The sequence below is a fragment of the Dendropsophus ebraccatus genome, chromosome 8 (genome assembly GCF_027789765.1).
Source record: "Dendropsophus ebraccatus isolate aDenEbr1 chromosome 8, aDenEbr1.pat, whole genome shotgun sequence".
NCBI classification, from domain to species: domain Eukaryota; kingdom Metazoa; phylum Chordata; class Amphibia; order Anura; family Hylidae; genus Dendropsophus; species Dendropsophus ebraccatus.
This window is the reverse complement of record NC_091461.1, coordinates 57,116,856-57,137,072: the sequence shown is the minus strand read 5'-3', so window position 1 is coordinate 57,137,072 and position 20,217 is coordinate 57,116,856. Positions and strand designations below refer to the sequence as shown.

The 20,217-nt window shown below is 42.6% G+C and overlaps 1 protein-coding gene across 5 annotated transcripts in view; it reads left to right on the top strand.

Moving 5' to 3' along the window:
• PPP3CB (protein phosphatase 3 catalytic subunit beta) overlaps positions 1-11,708 on the top strand; it is a 58,594-nt gene extending 46,886 nt beyond the window's left edge. For 3 of the 5 annotated variants that reach the window (XM_069980479.1, XM_069980475.1, XM_069980476.1), the window contains exons 12-14: positions 2,508-2,605; positions 7,575-7,604; positions 9,756-11,708. In XM_069980479.1, coding sequence (XP_069836580.1) covers positions 2,508-2,605; positions 7,575-7,604; positions 9,756-9,931 — 304 coding nt within the window. In that variant the 3' untranslated portion in view covers positions 9,932-11,708. The remainder of the gene's footprint in view (positions 1-2,507; positions 2,606-7,574; positions 7,605-9,755) is intronic. The other 2 variants (XM_069980478.1, XM_069980477.1) reach the window with 1 other exon arrangement.
• Positions 11,709-20,217: the final 8,509 nt, after the last annotated feature.

Below are 20,217 nucleotides of genomic sequence, written 5' to 3'. Positions count from 1 at the left end.
CAGCAGATTTGAAGTTGCAGATTCAAAGCAATTCATATCTGCGCCATCAAATCTGCTGATCTACTGCAGATCCTTTACGTGTGAACACATGTACAGGATCCCCAGCAGATTTAATGCTGTGTTCAGTTATTTAGTTACATTGAGATCAAATCTTCTGTGGATCCTGTATGTGTGAACGCATCCTTAGGCTGCGTTCACACTATGTATATTTCAGTCAGTATATTTCAGTCAGTATTGCAACCAAAACCAGGAGTGGATTAAAAAAACAGGATCTGTTCACACAATGTTGAAATTGAGTGGATGGCCGCCATATAACAGTAAATAACGGCCATTATTTCAATATAACAGCCGTTGTTCTAAAATAACAGCAAATATTTACCATTAAAAGGCGGCCATCCACTCAATTTCAACATTGTGTGAACAAATCTTTTCTGTGTTTTTAATCCACTCCTCGTTTTGGTTGCAATACTGACTGAAATATACTGACTGAAATATATGTAGTGTGAACGCAGCCTTAAGGTACAACTGGTAAAAAAAAAATTAAAGCTTAGATAAAAGAGATCATTAAACTGTTTTATGGGAACAGCTAACCCCCAATGTTGGTGTATTTTTCCTTGGTTACTTACCTTGGAATGTGTGGGGATTGGCGCTTGTGCAAACATCCATCGAGGGAATACTCTACCCAGCGGTCTGTTGCCTGTTATAGCCGCATTATAAGCTCTGAATGGATCCTTTAACAGCCATGCACCTCCGGGGTGGGTACAATGTTCAGGATTGCATCTAGGTTCTGAAGTGGAGCACATCCTGACACTTTACTCTGCATGATCACTCTTTTGAATCCACTTTGTTCTTTATTTTTGTATTTCTAGACTTACTGTTTGTTTACTGTGTTGTGTGCCTCTTTATTTAGACTACTTGGCATGAAATCTTTACAGCTGTTTTCCAGATGAATTGCCATGTAATGCAGTAGAAGTGCCATATATTGAGAAGTGGTTTTGCCTGTCAACATTTCCATTACAAAAATTAGAGAAGTAAAGTGTATCACATTGGCCATAGGATAAAGGCATAAGTGTGTGATTGCAGGAGGTCCAGTCACTGGGACCCCTCTGATCTCCAGAACGGACATCTTGATTCTAGCCACAGAATAGAGCTGCAAGTTGTACATCCACGCTGCCATGCCATTCATTGTCTATGGAGTTCCAAGAGCTGCTAGGACCCCCATGACCAGACACGCTGGCAAGGGGATAGGAGTTAGGGTCAGTTCACAGACGGAATTTTGTGTGGAGCCCCCGCCGTGGACTCTGCTTGGAAACCCCCCTGCCTCAGTGTGTCAATGCGATGCCTTGCACGCCTCCGCTGCTCGCTCACAGAATTGACATGTCAATTCTTTGAGCATAGGTGTGCGAGGCATCACATTGACACACTAAGGCAGGCGGGATTCAGAGTGAATTCCGCATAGGGGGCTCCGCCTGTTTTTACTCGGTGTAAACAGATCCTTATAGTTGGATTTTCCTGCAGTGAAGTTTCATGGAGGTGGCCATGTTGGAGACACACATTTCTCCTTGTATTGTCTGTAAAGACGGTACATAGTTTTTTACCCTTAATGTGTCAAATTTTTATTCCACACTTATGTTGTGGGACCTGTTTATAACAGAAGACATTGATATATTAGACATTTATCTAACTCCAATCTTGTCCAAAATTGACTTGGGGGGGGGAATTGTTGTTTTCTGTCATACTATTAGAGTACCTTGCACTAGTTTTTAAGAACATGGAACTAAGGTATAAAATACCCCATTCACATGCATTACCATCTAATTATTAGTTTATTATGCACTTTGATTCCTGGTGTGAAAATAATTGCCTGACCCCTGATGCTCTTAGGATCCATTGGAGTGTCTTTATACAGGCAACTTCTTCTTCATCATGCATGCTTGTTGAGGTCTTGATCGGCTTATGTAAAGGGTCACCAGGAAATGCATGGAAGCGATCCCTGAAAGCCGACAACTATTACCGGAGCTTGGACACCCATACAGATCTCCATGATTTGAAAAATGTGTGTATGTGTATCTGAAAAATGGTACAGTGCAACGCTAAAGGGCATCTTACATCTTTTGTACACCTGAAAGGAAATAAAGTAAATTAGAATATACTTTTCATGAGTCTTGGAATTCCTGCAGTAAAGTGTTTTCAGCAGTCAACATTTTTAGTCTCTGTGTTAATGACACAGGTTTGCCCCCTTACCCCAAAGGAGTCTAACAATGCCATAAGTGCCTGGTAAAACCGTGTAACTATTTCCACTCCCAGTTTTTCTTTGACCCTGTTATTTCGTTCTGAAGCTGTTACAGCATGGGGTGACTGCCAGTTGTGAAAGGCAGAATGTTTTTCCCCCCTCTGTTTGCTCTTTGCCTGCTATCTAGATGTTGGCTATATTTTACAGAATTCATACTCTGATCCCATTGTTCATGTATTCATGACAAGTGTTCTACCTGTCTTTTGTCTCCTAGGGAGGAAAGTGAAAGTGTTTTGACACTGAAGGGTTTGACCCCAACTGGAATGCTGCCAAGCGGTGTGCTGGCTGGAGGACGGCAGACTTTACAAAGTGGTAATGACAAACCGCTTGCTGTACCTCACATGGATTGGTGCACAATGCGCTCTCTGTTCAACCCTACACATAATGCATGCTGGGAATTTCTAATGCTTTTTATCTCCTGCCTTAGCAGCTGATGCTAGTGCATTGCACCATTGTATTATGCAATGAGAACTAGACATTCATACCAGAGTACAAACTTTTAGCACTTCTTCTTTTGTCTTAAAAATGTATTGATCCTGTTAAAAAAAAAAAAAAAGATAAATGTAATAATGGAATAGCTTGAATTCTTTATATTTAGGGTAAATACCAGACACACCCATATTGGCTGCTACCAAAGCACTTTATAAGTAGATGGATAAGTTTTGTACCCTGGTAGTATGTGCTAAAAGTGTTGTGTTCTTTGTAAAATAATACGTCTACAACCCCCCTTATTGTTCTTTCTCCTAAGGTATGGCTGCTTCTGGTAATTTTAGTCTTTTGGCTCTAACTGTACTAATATTTCCATTATATATGCAGAAATGTCTTATGTTTAACCATTAGATGTTTTTCCCTTGAGGGATTTCCACACATTGTGTATTCTACATATTTAAGTGTTATTTCGTCTGAAGACACACCTTTTAAGTAACATCCTGGAGGGTAGTAAGTGTGAAAGTTCACTAGATTCATATACAGTTCGCATTGAGGTGGAACTATCAGCAGGTTTGTGCGTAAGAACCCGCTGATAGTTCTCGGTAGCTGCCGAAGTCGCCTTACCAGCAACGGTCTTTTATAAATTCTTTTATTTATTCAGAAAAAGTAGAACACAATTGCCTGAGCACTTTCTTAAAACAATTAACAGCCATAGTGATACAGTCGAGTAGAGTACTCATGGGGGCGCAATATATGTGAGTTTCAAAATAGGATACAATCATAAACTTCGTGGTTTCCACTCATAAGCTGGTTTAGCACCAGACGTTAAACATTTCTGGTGCAAACTGCAGCCCCAGTCTTTTCACTGTCTCTAGTGCCACCTTTTTCTAGATAGTTATTGGAATACAAATATGCTAATTCACTTGTTAGTAGCACTTAGGGCGCTTCTCGGTCCGCCCGCCACTTCCACCACTCACGCCTACTTATGCATATGCATAGGCAGGCTGGGGGTGTGAGTGATGGAGGAGTCAGGTAGGCAGGCCGAATGGTGCTTTGGGGGCTGAGAAACACCCCAAGGCAGGCAGTGCTCTAATGCGTGAATTGGCATATCTGTATTGCATTAACATGCATCTGAAAACTGTGCCGTGAAGACTACCTCCACGGGTACTGGAAATGATCACCAGGTTTCTATGCACAAACCTGTTGATAGTTCCCCTTTTAGAAAAAAAACCTGTACTTCAATAGCAGCAGTCTGTTGTACTAAATACATGGGCATTCACTGGTCCGCAAAATATTGTCCGTGCACACACAGACCGTATATTGCGTCTCGGAGCTCCAGGCATTAGCATTTATTATGATCCCAGGAGCTGCAAAACTGTTTTAAATGTTCGTGTTACTGTACTGACAAAGCTATCTGGCCGTGACAGTGCAGTGGCGTGAACATTTAGGCCTTTTTGGAGCTTCCAGCATCAAATGGGGAATTTTGGTTCCAACCAAAAAGTCAGTTCTTTTAAGCTGGCATATATATAAAGGTGACAATTGGTTCTCACATACAGTGCATGTGGCAGGGTTTTTTTTTTTTTTTTTTTTAAATGCAGGACAAATGGTATATATAAGGTGAATATTTAGATGCTTAACATCATCATTGACTAGTTGCAAAGGTAGATGGTTCCCCAAAGGTATTGCTGCCATCCCTTTTAATTGTAGTAATTCTTAACTTGTCCTAGATTTTTCTTATGTCTCATCTAATAATCTAACCTGAATAAGATATTTTTCTAGGTTGTGGATATATTACAGAGGGAATAGATTGCTGTTCCCACTAAATGGCTTGTGAAAATGCATTAGGAATGAGGCACTGATTTACACGCAGCTAGAGTACAGCTTAGTTCTATTTGTCTAACTAGACATTATAAATTATATACACTTATAAGTAAGATAACTCTAGTAGCCTAACCTTCACACCACACCACCAACAACAAAAAAAACAGTAAGTGAAGCAGCATCCAACAGAAGACTTAAGATATGACATCATGGTTCTCAAGTTCATGGGGGTCCAGGTGTTTGGACCCCCAGCAAGTATTTACAAATCCTGTGTAATGGTGGGACAACCCCTTCAACTGCTCGCATATAATATTTGAAGCTGTGGATCCACTAGCAATGAGAAGTATAAGTCCTCACAATTCATTTTAAAACTGTTTGAATTTTTCTTAAAAGAAAAAACTGCATCAAAAACTGCTTGCCACTCAACCCTGAGTGCTTTCACAATTTTTGTAGTTGAAGGGGTTTGCCACTTGTTTTTCGTTTATGTATTTTAACACATAATCTAAAAAGTTGCAGATCACAGATTAAAGGAGGTATTCAGGTTTAGAAAAACCTGCCACTCTCCTTCAGAATCAGCACCACTCTTATCCTCAGTTTGGTTGTGGTTTTGCAGCTCGGTTCTATTGAAGTGAATGGAGCAGAATTGTAACACCACATGCAACAGAAGTAGTGCTGTTTTTTCGAGAAAGTAGCTGTGCTTTTACTAACCCTGGAAAGCCCATTTAAATTTAGAGTCGCTGTAATTAAGAAAAAAAAAAGTTTGACATGTGATCAGACATGTCAAAAGTTATCGCAGCAGGTCTCACTGTCGCTGTGATACGAAGGTACAATCAAAAAGAAAGCACGGTGGCAGTGCGCTCCACTCCCCTACTGGCCGCCAGTTCCGACACTTTCGCTTCAGTATAGTCTGAGGGTAAAGTATCGTAACTAATGAGCGGCCTTGGAGTAGAGAAATAACTCAATAACTTTTGACATGCTTCATCATGTAATAAGTTGTTTTTCTTTCTTTTTTTTTTCTTTTTTTTTGTAGTGACAGTGACTGTTTAAATTTTGTTCAGTGATGTTAGCAGGTTTAAAAAAAAAAAAAAATCATTGTCCTGATCGGTGTGAAATCTTATGTTATTACCAAAAGAATTCCCACTTCAGCTAAGCATATGTATTAATACTATAACACTCTGTTCAGATATATGTTTACTTTTGCTATATCTTTGTCTTTTTTTAATATTTGTGGAACTGCTTCGAGTACAGTTGTGCAATTGTGATGTGTGCGTCTGAATTACTGATACAAATTCATGTAAAGCTGACCATGTCTGTCTGCTGTCCTCTCAGTATTATAATGTGCTCTTGAATGCCAAAGCAACATTCTCAACAGACAATTTAGCTGTTCCTTATCTAAGCAACCAGAATTAACTAAGCACTTTGTGTGCTTTCTTTCCCCTCTGTAATGCACTACGTACTCATGACCAGTATCCCTACAGTGTAATCTGTTTCATTCCAGTTCAGCTATATCCATACATGTAATTACTGTAGCTGGGTCATGTGGATTCTACCAGAATCCAGAAGACCACCAGAAAATGACATGGCTTTATGGGTGACAGGAAATTGGCTGTCCTGTGTGGCTGACTTCCATCGCCTGTCAGAATCCTCCTGGCAGCTCTCAGATCCCTCCCCAGCCAGTTCTGTCTGTATGCTGCTCCTGCAATCTCTGTGGACCAGGAAAGCAGTGACATTCAGTTGGTGAGTCCATGCACTGACTCCTGCAGAGTTGTAACACTTCCCTGATTCTCATTGCCGTATGTCATGACAATACTTCCCTTTGTGTAAGAGTTAGAGTGCCAGGGAGATACTAAATACTCTGTCGCTGATGTCTCTGATCTATCTCTTACAGCACTTCTATAGGATTCAGAGCAAGTGCAGGGTTGAGTACCCATGCTCTTTACTCATACAATGCCACAGACATTATGGGAAATGTAAGCAGCAGGAAACTATATTATTGGGACATAGGAATCAAAATAGACAACTCATGCATGCCACATGAGCTGAAATAGGTACACAAGAGTATCTTCCTTCATTTTCTTAATAGCCTAGGCTGCACTATATAGGCAGGAAACAGGAGACAGTAGTTGCTTGTATTATTTAGTAGCCATCTGCCTAAAAAGTGTCAGATAGTGGTTTTATCCATACTGAAAAACAAAAGTCATGTGACAGTTCACACATTGACATTATACATTTTAGTCTTTTGTATGTGTTCTACAATCCTGTACCTTCTGACCTGTTCGTTGCTTGTGGGATTACATGTATGTATGTTGTCAGTCTGTACTTTAATGAAAACAAAGTAAATGTGTCATGTTGCCAATATCCTGTTTGTTAGCTATAATGTTTTACTTGTGTTACCTACAGAAATATTCCAGAGAGAACTAAAAACCCTCTTTTGCTTGGCCTGTCACTAGGCACTTTTTCCCTTTCTCTAAAATCCATTTCTGTGATTTGTTGGGATTGTTTTTCAGTAGGCAAGAGGGACTGTATATTGTCCCCTCCTGAACACCAGATTTCCTGTGTGGCGCAGATCACTGGACGATCAACCCCAGTCTATCACAGAAATGGGGGAACTGAGATCTGTAGGTTATTATAGAGCTTGGATGTAATATTTCTTGAAACCAGAATATCTCCTAAATGATCTTTTCCTGTATTCATACTGTAGTGAAGTGCGGTTATATTTTTACCTTGGGTCGCTACCTTTTGTTTAAACATACCATAGACATTACTAAATACTCATTTCTTTCACATAATGTATCAATATAATGTGCATTTTTCTTTATTTCATATTACCTATCAAACTGAACATGGCAAATCTAACCAACTTGCTTATTGAAATGCATCTGCTATGTATTAGAAAGTCAATATGTGTATAAAACATACTTTTGGGTGGTGGTATAGAACTATAGAATTTGGTCATTGCCTTTTTTGTTATCGATTTTACACTTCTCATCTTTTTCATTCATTTTGCATGCATCTGCTCACTTCTGTACAGCCACAGTTGAGGCAATTGAGGCTGATAAAGGTATGCTTAGTGTCTTTGCTACCAGCAGAGATTTCTTTGGGTTGGGGAGGCGACTGTTTATGTGTGGTTCTGATCCAGTTTTAACTTGCACAACCAGAGATGGATCTCCCCACTGATCCGTCTCTTTTCTGTACCTCGAGCCTAGTTATGTGTTTTATTTTCTCCTTGTGGCATGGTTTTGTAGAGTAAATTGGGTCTGTTTCTTTTTTTTTTTTTCTTTTTTGCTCCTTTTTTTTTTTTTACACTTCACTAGAACTTTTTGTGTACTTTTGTGTTCTGTGTTGTGTGGTGGAAGGAAAGATCTGATGTTTCTAGATCCATTTCTTCTCTTGAAGTTTAATTTATGCATGACTCAAAGTCCTAAATATCGTGGTACATTTCTCTCTTATGTGGTTGTACAGCTGTTCTGGTGGTGCAAGGTATTATTCTGTTTCCCTTTTTTACAACCTCTCTATTTTAGCCTAATGGAAACTACTATGATGAACTCTTAAAGAGGACCTGTCACCCCCCGTGCCGGGGTGACAGGCTCCCGACCCCCGTTAGATCCCCCTATACATAACTCATTGCGCCGGGTCCCGCTTCCTGAGCTGGTCTGGTGACTGAGATTTCAGTGCCCGAAGCCCGGCGCGCGCGCGCTTACAGGAGAGTCAGATGCTCATAGAGAATGAATGGGGAGTCCGATGCTCCGTCATTCTCTATGAGCATCTGACTCTGCTGTCAGCGCGTGCGCCGGGCTTCGGGCACTGAAATCTCAGTCACCCGACCGGCTCAGGAAGCGGGACCCGGCGCAATGAGATATCCATAGGGGGATCTAACTGGGTCGGGAGCCTGTCACCCCGGCACGGGGGGTGACAGGCTTCCTTTAAGGTTTAAGATGTAAAATTTGAGATCTCTTTAATGCTTGGAGTCCTTGCCATGCTAAAGTTGTCTGGCATTAGGCACAAATATATTAATATGGTCCTGGTAGGAATTTCTATTTTAATGGTGCGTTCACACCTACAGGATCTACAGCTGATTTTCTGCAGCAGATTTCATTTAAATAACTGAACACAGCATCAAATCTGCTGCAGATCTGCTGCAGATCCTTTAGGTGTGAACGCAATAAACAAGCTAGAGAATAAGAAAAGTTGTGCAATGTTTTGCTATACTAAATAAAGCTAGTTGAATGGAGCTCTTTACATACTTAGTACTTTTTCTGTCCATTAAAATATTATATATCGGGTACAGTTCCTATGTCTTTTGAGGACTGAATTTCTACACGGCCGATATTACGCATTTTGAGTATGTACGACGTTCCTTTCCGTTAGCTCTATTATACAGAGATTAAACCCTTTTATATGTTTAATTTTACCAGGCTGGCAGAATTGTAATGTTCCAGAATGAGACTGCTGGTGCCCTCACTTTTAGTTACTTTCCCATATGTCCCCTTCTGAGACCCTATAGAACATCTACATTCATATAAATGAGTTTTATATTAGCAGTGTCCCTTGTAATCTGCTCCATTTATCATGTTGTACTTTAGGTTTTACTGTCCCTTTTAAACATCAGTATGCATATGCTTTACTTTAGAGAACACAGATGTCAGTCGCTAAGTTCACTTACAGCATACAAAGTGTGGCGACAGCCTGCAATTCTGAACCAAAGATGCACATTTGAAAGTGGATTTCACTGTGGTCAAAATCCACAGCAAAAAAAAGCCATTGTGCAGTAATAGTAGCCCCATACTGTAATAATCTCGATGGCACACAGTCCTAAGGCTGGTGCGATGATTTAATATCATCATGCCAGGCAGTGTGGGGATTGTATGCCAGCAGGTATGAACTGCATCCGGAGTTCTGATTCAAGAATGCTGTGTGAGAACTTGGCCTAGTACTAGTGTGCTTTACAATGGCACAGTGAGTTTTTAGCGCACATCATTATAAGTCTGTAAATAGTAGAATCCCTATTTACTGTGGATTAGTCAATACATGACATGAGCTTTAAATGCCTGCAGTCAAGTTACACATTCACATTACTGTTTAGAAACAGTATTTGCCGAAGCATGAAGCGCTAACTGTTTAGAATGTCTAAAATAACATGTGAAAGTGTTCAGCTTGTTTAGATAAAGTCTACCAGTAGATTCATACTAATTGTTCCTATTTGCATTTTAAGCAATACGAGGATTCTCTCCACAACATAAAATCTGCAGCTTTGAAGAAGCTAAGGGATTGGACAGGATCAACGAAAGGATGCCTCCAAGAAAAGACGCCAGGCAGCAAGACGGTATTAATTCAGTAAACACAAATGCCAAGGAAAATAATGGGACTGGCAACAACAATGCCCAGTGACTGCTCCATGTCCAGGTTTACTCTCACACCTTGCCTGAGAAGTCCTAGATTCATGCTTTGTGATAGAACAGCTTCAATAGCCAAGGGGCACTAGAAGACCTAATAAGAGACAGCTCAAAGTCCTGGGAAACGCAGCAAACTCTAAACCCAAGTTAAAAGATCTGGACTCATACAAAGGCAGATCCAGAAGCTGCCTGTTGATGGTCTTTGAATCATGGGAAAGCATTGGGCTGTTTTTCATAAAAGCACATCTAGTGTAGCATCTCACGCTTATCATTGTCGACACTTAAGTTTACAAATGGAAATCTGTTTTTGTTCACTAGCTAGATTTTCTTTTTCAATCAAAATTTAAGTACATCCCTTTAAAAACCTCTATTTATTTAAAAGACATTTGTTTATTAAATGTCTTTAAAAAATTAGACTTGTCTTACATATACTGAGGCTGCAAGACGCGTTTTGCAAACCTACAAAGCGCAATGCCAAAATCCCCGTTGGCTCTCCTGGTGTGCTGACCTCAGGTATATTCATTAGATGTTGCTGATTATGTATTATATATTCACTGTATTTTTTAGTTTAAAGGATTACGGAGCGATTTCTACATAGGAACATTTATTACTTGAACACAGATCAAACAGATATTTAATTTCAATACTTTGTGCCCAAAATTTGTCGATTTTTTTTTTTTTTCCCCCCATCCCTTTAAAATATATATTAAAAGAAAAAAAGATTTTCAAAAACGATAAAAATATAAAAAAAAAGTCATGATTGTTCATTCTAGGGTACTTTTAATTGAGCAATGTACATTCTGTTAAAGTAAATTTTGATTCATATCAAGTCTGTAAAGCTTGGCATTGTATTTTGTGTATGCATGTTTTCTTTTTTGCAAATATTTAATATATAAACCTATGATGTACAGGAACTGCATCTATAGGTTACATAGATGTTATTGATACTTTTTAGTTTATTGTGAGTATTAAAGTTGCTTCTATGGCTGATCACATGACTGCGTAGCTGCAGGGTTTCTACTCAACTTATTTCTGCACAGACTTTGCGGAGCCTTTGCCGAACATAAGGAAGTTGCTCTGTCCAACCGTTACAACATTAGTGACTGTAAATCCAAGACTGCATGTTCATTTCTTTTGATATTTGCTGGACTGCTAAGTTTGAACTCCAACAATTTACTACTTTGTTCCACAATTGAAATGTACTGATTTCCATTGTATTTTTGGTATATATTTTGACATTTTACCTTTTCATCTTTGCAACATCACTTGAAACATGACTCCATTAAGGTTATCTACCCCTGCCCCTCCCCCTCATTATCATGCTTTACAAATTGTACATACTCCTCATCCAGGTCGGAATTTTATGCATGTTCTGAATTATCTAAGAGTTTTATAAACTGTAGCACACAATACATTTTGTGCATGGGCCGCTGCTCTGAACAGTGTGTCAATTTTTGTATGTTTCTGCCCTTTTGCTTTTTAATATAAGAGTCTAGAATAAATTAAAAAAAAAATGAATTTCCCTAATGGCTTAAAAAGGATAAAAACTTAAAATTACCACATCACCATGCAACAAAAATGACTGAACTGAGTATAATTCTCTAGGTGTGTAAGCCCTCCTATGATAAAATGTATGTTTCTTCTATACTGCCAAACTTCTTCCTCTACAATATGCAACCTATTTGCAGGCGATAATGTATGATGTTCTCCCAAATAAAATGAAAATGTATTTAACAATAAATGATTCTTGCAGTTTGTCAGTACAGACAAGACCTATGGAGTGGTGTCGTCTTTCCTGGGAAATACATCCAGCGATAAGGGTGGTCAGGGGGTAGTGCTGTTGGTGGCATAGTTATTGTGAGGAAATGGGTTTGCTAGATGGGAATCTCACAATAAAACATGTACAATGGCATGAAGAGTGTCATAAGGGACATTTTTTTTCCCACAAGGCTACCTGGTGGTTGGGAAGTGCGTACTGTATATTTATATACACGTTGGAAAGAAAATTAGATTAATATATATCTAAGTAGATCTAGTATATCTTAGTAGTAAAAACTTTGGATATAAATAGGACAAACGAATATAAAGATGACTAATATTCTGGTGCTGATCATCTATGCTAGGGCTGGGGAGCCTTCAGTTCCCTTAGCAGTTGCAAAACTTCAATTACCATGTTGCCTAAACTGCCAAAACTTTGGCTCTCAAGGAATAATGGGAATTGTAGTTTTGCAACAACTGGTGGTTCCCCATTCCTACTTTATAATATCCTCCATGTTGCTGCTTCTAGTGTGCTATAGAGATATCAAGGGGCAGGATCTATTGTGTGTGTGTGGTGCCTGGGACAGAAGGAAAAACCTTTTTAAAGGAAAGAGTTCTTCCACTGGGAGTCAACATTCCTACAGAGGGAAAGCCAAACCGGCAATCCGTCCACCAGGGATGGCACGGATACAGTATTAAAATGCAGCTGTCAGTTTTGACAGCACACTTAATTAGCTGGTGCGGCAAACAGCCTGCATCAGCTAATAGCAGCTGGGAGCCGCCATGAATATGGACGATAATCACTCTTAGTTTGGTGAGCCAGTAGGCTCTAGGAACAGTCCTGGTTGTTTGTGCCTCAACACTATCCTGTCTCTGAGCTCTACAGGCAGTTTAGGCAAGAATCAAGCTTCTAGGGTCTGAAGCACTAATAGATGTTGAATCTATTTAGCATAATTTTCGTGCGTGTGAAAATAAAAGTAAGTAATTATTTGATTATTGCATGATTTCTATGCTGTTTTTTGGGCTAGTATTTAGCTCAATATAAAAAAAACAAAACAAAGCAAGATGCTATGTTTATAAAAGTATTAAAGTTACAATGAAACCTTGGATTACAAGCATAATTTGTTCCAGGAACGTGCTTGGATTCCAAAGCGCTCATGTATCAAAGCAAATTTTCTCCTAAGGATTAATTGAAAAACAGGATTCATTCCACAACCCAAAAATAAGGCAGGTAAGTGGTTCTGTATCAATAATGAACTCTCTGTTAAGAAGGGGTTAATCAGTTAACTCTGCCTCCACACTTCACTCCCCCAGGTGGCTGCAAACTTGCTGGCATCCTGGATTATTTAAGGGGACAGAGGGAAACAGCGGTCATACACCATCTAGCACCATGTGTAGGAAACCTGACGGGAGATGAGGCCCTGGGGAATTGAAGCACTCCCTGCATGCGTTGCAGGGCTGAGCATAACTGTGCTCAGCCAATCGCAGCTGATGACGTGGCCGCGTCATCAGCCGCGATTGGCTGAACACAGTTATGCTCAGCCAATCGCGGGTGAGCTTCGGATGACGCTGCAGAGGGCGGCCGGCACTCGGGAAGATCCGCCGTCCGTCCGAAGAAGACGTCACTGCTGAGGATCGAAGACCGTGGTGACAGGTGAGTATAGCGCACCACACTTCCGGGTACACGGGTGGGGGTGGTGGGACATGGGGAAGGGGGACATTCACAGACATAACATACATTACAAAGTTGTATAACTTTGTAATGTGTGTTATTCTGTGAATAATTTTTTAGCGCCGGACAACCCCTTTAAAAAAAAAAAGTCTAAGCTTGTTTGTAAATAATTTGTTGTGACCAGGGCTATGGAGTCGGAGCTAGTTTTGGCTGGAGTCGGAAAAAAATGTTCAGACTCCAGCTTTAAAAAAAATCTTTAAAAAAAATGTAAAATTGAATTTTGATATGAATTTTACAAGTTTTGCTCATGAATACATATTATGAGCAACATTCTAATAGGACACTGGCCCTATTACATAAGGGTGGTCATGGAAAAGTTGTCGGTCACTATTTGGCAGTTTGTTTCTGAGATGGATGAGTCCATTGTGTGGGGGGAGATCTGTGCTGTTCCCTTCCTGGATGCTGGATGACTGTATATGAGCAGCAGTGTAATATGAAGATATCCTGTGTAATATAGAGGAGGAGAGGACATAAGTAGTGTAGCAGTAACCTCTGTCCTCAGTGTGGTGGTTTCTCTCTGGGAGAAGATTGTGTTTTTTTCAGTGTTCTATGGCTGCAGCTGTGTGTGCGCGCGTGCAATGACTGCAGCAGGCTGTGCGTGTGCTATGGCTGCAGCAAGCTGTGTGTGTGTGTGCGCACTATGGCCGCAGCAAGCAGTGTGTGGTGTGCGCTATGTCTGCAGCAAGCTGTGTGTGTGCTATAGCTGCAGCAGGCTGTGTGTGTGTGTGTGTGTGTATGTATGTATGCTATGGCTGCAGCAGGCTGTGTGTGTGCGTGCTATTGCGTGCCCCCACAGTAACACTCTATATCACAGTGTGTGACCCCTCTCTATACCACTATGGCTGACCTCTTTATTACAGGTACCTGGCATTGTTAGCAGTGTTCCTTTTAAGTATGGTGAATATTTAGTTAGAAACAGAAGACTCATCAGGAAAAGATCACCTGCTCCATCTAGTCTAGTGAGTAGTTCAGGCCATGGAGGCTGAAGACTGGCTGCATCCACTGCACACACAGGAGAAGCTGCTTTATATACAGTGTTCCTTTATTCCCTTAGAAGTCGCCACAGGATCATGTAGGACATTAGGGAGAAACTGCTGAGCCAGTGTAATAAATAACTCCCCTGGTATATGACTGGCCATATATGAAGGAGCAGAAGTCGGTCCGATGAAATTCAGCTTACCGTCTCCACAGCCCTGGTTGTGACCAGCTCCTGACAGTCTATTCCATAGATTTTAAGTACTTGAAAGCTTGTTGCCACTGGAGACTAAGGGCCCTATTCCACCGGACGATTATCGTTGGCATAATTGTTAACAATCTCAAACGACCACTATTGCGAAAGACCTGAAAACGTTCAATCATTTCCATGGAACGATAATCGTTACTTATCGGATTTGCGATTAGTTTTTTTTCTTCGCTATTGCGTTTGTATCTACTACGAACGACGTCTTATTCAATGCGAACGATTTAAAAATGTTTTGCGAACGAACGATAAAATTAGGTCCAGGTCTAATAAAGCGATCAACGATTCGGTCGTTAATCGTTAACTGCATTTCAACCGAACGATTATCGTTCAGATTCAAACGATTTAACGATAATCTGAATGATAATCGTCCGGTGGAATAGGGCCCCAACTCGTTTGCCTTGAGTCATTGTCTTATTGCATCAGTGACTGTCTCTTCAGCTTGAGCTCACAGACTCCTGCCCTTAAGGTCCCTTTATATGACACAATACAGCGTTGCAAACTAGCACCGATCAGTATGGTCAACGCACATTTGCAACCCTTTAATGTCATTACACAAAGCATGCGATCAGCCGAAAAGCAATTTCATGGGCAGCCTTACTGCTAAAAATTGGCACCTGTTGTGTTGATGTTTTTGTGGTGGTAAAGTGCAGTGTGTTTTTCCCCCTCCAAAACTACAGTATGGAGGTACTATACAAAAAGTTTGCTGTTCTCCTTTAAAAGTATTTTTACACATGCTATTTTAGGCTATGTTCCAACACAGTATTTTTGCTCAGTATTTTTCAACCAATGTTCACAAATTGTTGAAGTCTAGTGGATGACTTAATAACATTGCTGTTACTTTCACCCCTTAATGACACAGTGGATTTTGGCCCAAATGCCACCAATTCTCAATTATGTTTTATATATAAAATAGGAAAGGGATGTGATTTTAACTTATTGGGAGGGGCCATGTTATTTTGAAAAACCTTTTTACATTTTTTTCCCCTCACTTTTGAGTCCCCCTAGGGGACTATAACAAGCATGCATTTACATTACTAACACTGGTCAATGCTATGCCATATGTGTGATCATTACAAAGAGCCTGCCTGTCGCAATAATCACTGAGCTGTGAGGGAACATAGCCTTTAATGTGTTTTTTTTTTTAAGCAGAAAGGAAAGGATTCAGCTTTCTCTTGAGGGGAATATGGTCAAGCTCTAAGGCAGGGGTGGGGAACCTTTTCCATGTCGAGGGCCGGTCGGGCATTAAAATCATTCGAGGGCCGCATACCGTGCGCTGCAGTTAGTAGCGTGGGTTTGCAGCACCCAGGACAAGGCATAGTATTGTTCCCCTAGTGCCCCTGCTATTGTAGTTAACCCCCAGTGATGCCCCTTGTAGTCTAGTTAACCCCCAAGTCATGTCCCTGGTAGCCTAGTTAACCCCCATCAGGCATGTCCCTGGTAGCCTAGTTTTCCCCCCCCCCATCAGTCATGTCCCTGGTAGCCTAGTTGTCCCCCCCCCCCATCAGTCATGTCCCTGGTAGCCTAGTTATTCCCCCACCCCCCATCAGTCATGTCTCTGGTAGCCTAGTTGTCTCCCCCATCAGTCATGTCCCTGGTGGCCTAGTTATCCCCCCATCAGTCATGTCCCTGGTAGCCTAGTTGTCCCCCCCCCCCTTCAGTCATGTCTCTAGTAGCCTAGTTGTCCCCCCCATCAGTCATGTCCCTGGTAGCCTAGTTGTCCCCCCCCATCAGTCATGTCCCTGGTGGCCTAGTTGTCCCCCCCCCATCAGGCATGTCCCTGGTAGCCTAGTTATTCCCCCCCCCCATCAGGCATGTCCCTGGTAGCCTAGTTAACCCCCATCAGGCATGTCCCTGGTAGCCTAGTTGTCCCCCCCCCCCATCAGTTATGTCCCTGGTAGCCTAGTTATTCCCCCCCCCCCCCCCCCAATCAGTCATGTCTCTGGTAGCCTAGTTATTCCCCCCCCATCAGTCATGTCCCTGGTGGCCTAGTTGTCCCCCCCCATCAGGCATGTCCCTGGTAGCCTAGTTATTCCCCCCCCCCATCAGGCATGTCCCTGGTAGCCTAGTTAACCCCCATCAGGCATGTCCCTGGTAGCCTAGTTGTCCCCCCCCCCCCCCATCAGTTATGTCCCCGGTAGCCTAGTTATTCCCCCCCCCCCCCCATCAGTCATGTCTCTGGTAGCCTAGTTGTCCCCCCCCCATCAGTCATGTCCCTGGTAGCCTAGTTGTCCCCCCCCCCCATCAGTCATGTCCCTGGTAGCCTAGTTGTCCCCCCCCATCAGGCATGTCCCTGGTAGCCTAGTTGTCCCCCCCCCATCAGTCATGTCCCTGGTAGCCTAGTTGTCCCCCCATCAGTCATGTCCCTGGTAGCCTAGTTGTCCCCCCCCCCCCATCAGTCATGTCCCTGGTGGCCTAGTTAACCCCCAAATAAAAAAATAAACATCCCACTCACCTTACCTCCGCTCCCACGCAGTCCAGGTCCTCTTCTCTCCCAGGTCCTCTGTGCCGGTCTTCTCCTGCAGGCGGCGTGCGATGAAATGACGTCATCGCGCGGGGCCCGCAAGAGACTAAAGACACGCGCCGCTCTGCTGGGGAAGAAGCCGGCACAGACAGCATCCTCCGGTGTCCGCCAGCTGTCACAGACACCGGAGGATGCTGTGTATGCCGGCTTCTTCCTCCTCCAGAGCGGCGAGCATCACAGGGGAGCTGCGGGCCGGATGCTCCCCACCCCTGCTCTAAGGTCTCACTAAGCCACACATCAATTTTCCTTTTGGGACCTCAGAAACCATGATCAGTGCCGTCCGGGAGAAACCATCCATGTGCCATCAGTGATGCATCTGTTTTCGTGGATCCACAAAAATGGATAGGAGGGTAATAATGCTTCAGGAAAAAAACGGAAGGCACACAGATGGCGCATCTGTTTGTCAGTCATTGTTTTAAAACACACCCATTAATTTCTATTAGTGTATCTGTTCCGCAAAAACGGACCGTATAAAAGGGAAGGTCCTACTTTCCCTCTTGACATGATGGCACCACCAAAAGAGGTACCCCACCCCCAGGGACAGGAAACCCAAAGCATACAAGGACTATGCCCTCTTCTCAACCTCAGTGTGGTCTCCTGTCCCTGCGGAAAGCCTGAGGTACCTTGGCTCAGTAGATTCTCTGAAGAAATAGGGAAGTGGCTGGAGCTTCCATCTCTCACTGCGGCTGTCTTGGCCACGATCAGCTGGGGAAATAGCTTGTAGGAGCGCTCAAAGCCCGACTGGCATTAGAAGTGGTTCTGAAGGCAGCAGGACTGGAACCCTTGGCAGTTGCGAAGAGCGTGCTTTACGTTAAGGCTTATTTCTGGTGCAGGGGCTTCTGGTTATGCGCCACGTGATGCAGGGGTTCCCATGGTGCACAGAAAGTGTACATTTGATTGATAATGTGTTTTCCCTTAGTCCATCAGCGGCACAATTGGGGGTTAATTGCCCCTGTGAGCTTAGGCAGGACAAAAAGAATTTTTAATAGTAAAATAGAAATAGTTTAATAACATAATGTATCTGGCCCCTCCCCTTGGAGTATAAGAGGAAGCCAGCCCCCCACTACTGTGAGTTAAATACAAAAGCAAATATAATACATAATTAGGGTGGGAGTGTTGTGCCGCTGATGGACTAAGGGAAAACACATTATCAATCAAATGTACACTTCCCTTACGTCCACAGCGGCACAATTGGGGATCTAGCAAGTACATTAATCCCCAGGGTTGGGACCTCTAAAGGCCTGACTAACTACCGTAGACGAAAAGTCACTGGTGGAGAAAGAAGATCCTTTTATCCGATAGTGTCGAAAAAAGGTACTCGGTGTAGACCAGGATGCTGACTGGCATATCTGTTCTAGTGGTATGAGGGCTCTCTCGGCCCATGAAGTAGCCATTGCTCGAGTAGAGTGGGCCTTAGTGAATCCTGGTGGGTCCTTGTCATTTAACTGATAACAATAGTTAATGCATTCCGTGATCCACCTGGAGATTGATGGTTTGGATGCCTTTAAACCTTTGCTCTGACCCGAAAATGATATAAATAAATTTTCTGACCTTCTGAAATCTTTGGTTCTGGTAAGATAAGTCCTTAGACATTTCACTACGTCTAGGTGTTTAAGTTCCGGGTCTTCAGTTGTAAGTTCTGGAGAAAGGACCGGGATGACTACAAGCTGATTGAGGTTAGAGAAGGTGGGACATTTAGGAGAAAATGTCGGAAGAAATCTTAAAAGGACTTTGTCACTTAGAAAAATAGTGTATGGTTCAACTGAAGAAAGGGCTTGTAGTTCACCCACCCGTTTTGCCGATGTAATGGCTAGAAGGAAGATTGTCTTTAAAGTTAGAAGCTTCAGAGGGATCTCAGAGAGTGGTTCGAATGGCTGCTTAGCCAGAGTCTTCAGGACTAGAGATAGATCCCAGGGGTCTGCAGGTCTGCATATCCTTGGACGAAGTCTTGCGACTGCCTTTATGAAGTCCTTAATTTCAGGGATCTGAAAAAGTCTCTGATGGAGAAATGCCGACAATGCGGCGAGTTGGACTTTAAGGGTGCTAGGTGAAAGGCCTTTATCAAATCCTTCCTGTATGAATTCAAGGATCTGTGGTACTGATGGAGTATTCGGGTCTACCCTGTGAGAGGAGCACCATGTCTGGAAGATCTTTCTGATCCGGATATAGGATCTATTAGTGGCCTCACTTCTTGAATGGGAAAGCGTATTCATGACCCTGGTAGAGAAACCTTTGGCTCTCAATAGGGACTGGTTAAGTTCCAAGTCGTCAGGTGAAGGGACCCCAGGTTCTGACAGAGCTGCGTGCCCTGAGACACCAGGTTCTGCCGAGGTGGCAACTTCCAGTATCTCCCCTGACTCATTGACATGAGCAGGGAGAACCATGATCTCTTCGGCCAGAACGGAATTATCGCTATTACCGAAGCATTGTCCTGCTTGATCTTGAGTAGGACTTTCGGGTTCATGGGTACTGGCGGAAAAATGTATGCTAGGCTGAAGTCCCATCTGATTGACATCGAATCCAATGTTTCCGGTTCGTCTTCCTGATAAAGAGAGCAAAATCTCGGAAGCTTCGCGTTCTGGCGTGTTGCCATGAGATCTATTTCCGGTTTTCCCCACCTGGTGACAATCTGATCGAATGTCGTCGGGTTCAGAGACCACTCCTCTGGAATTATCAGATTCCGGCTCAGTTGATCTGCCAAGATGTTCCGAGAGCCCTTGATATGGATGGCTGTGAGGTTGGAAGGGTTTACTTCTGTCCATCGTAGAATCTTCCCCACTTCGTCGAGGAGGGGTCTGGACCGGGTGCCACCTTGTTTCCTCAGGTAATATACAGAAGCAATGTTGTCTGTTCTTACCTTGACCGCTTGACCCTGAAGCAGAGGCGAAAAGTGTTTTAGTGCCTTGAATATGGCCCTTAACTCCAGCTCGTTGGAAGAGAGGGTTCTTTCTGACAATGACCATTTCCATTGGACCGTCTGCTGAGCTAGATGAGCTCCCCACCCGGTCCCGGAGGCGTCTGTGGTGA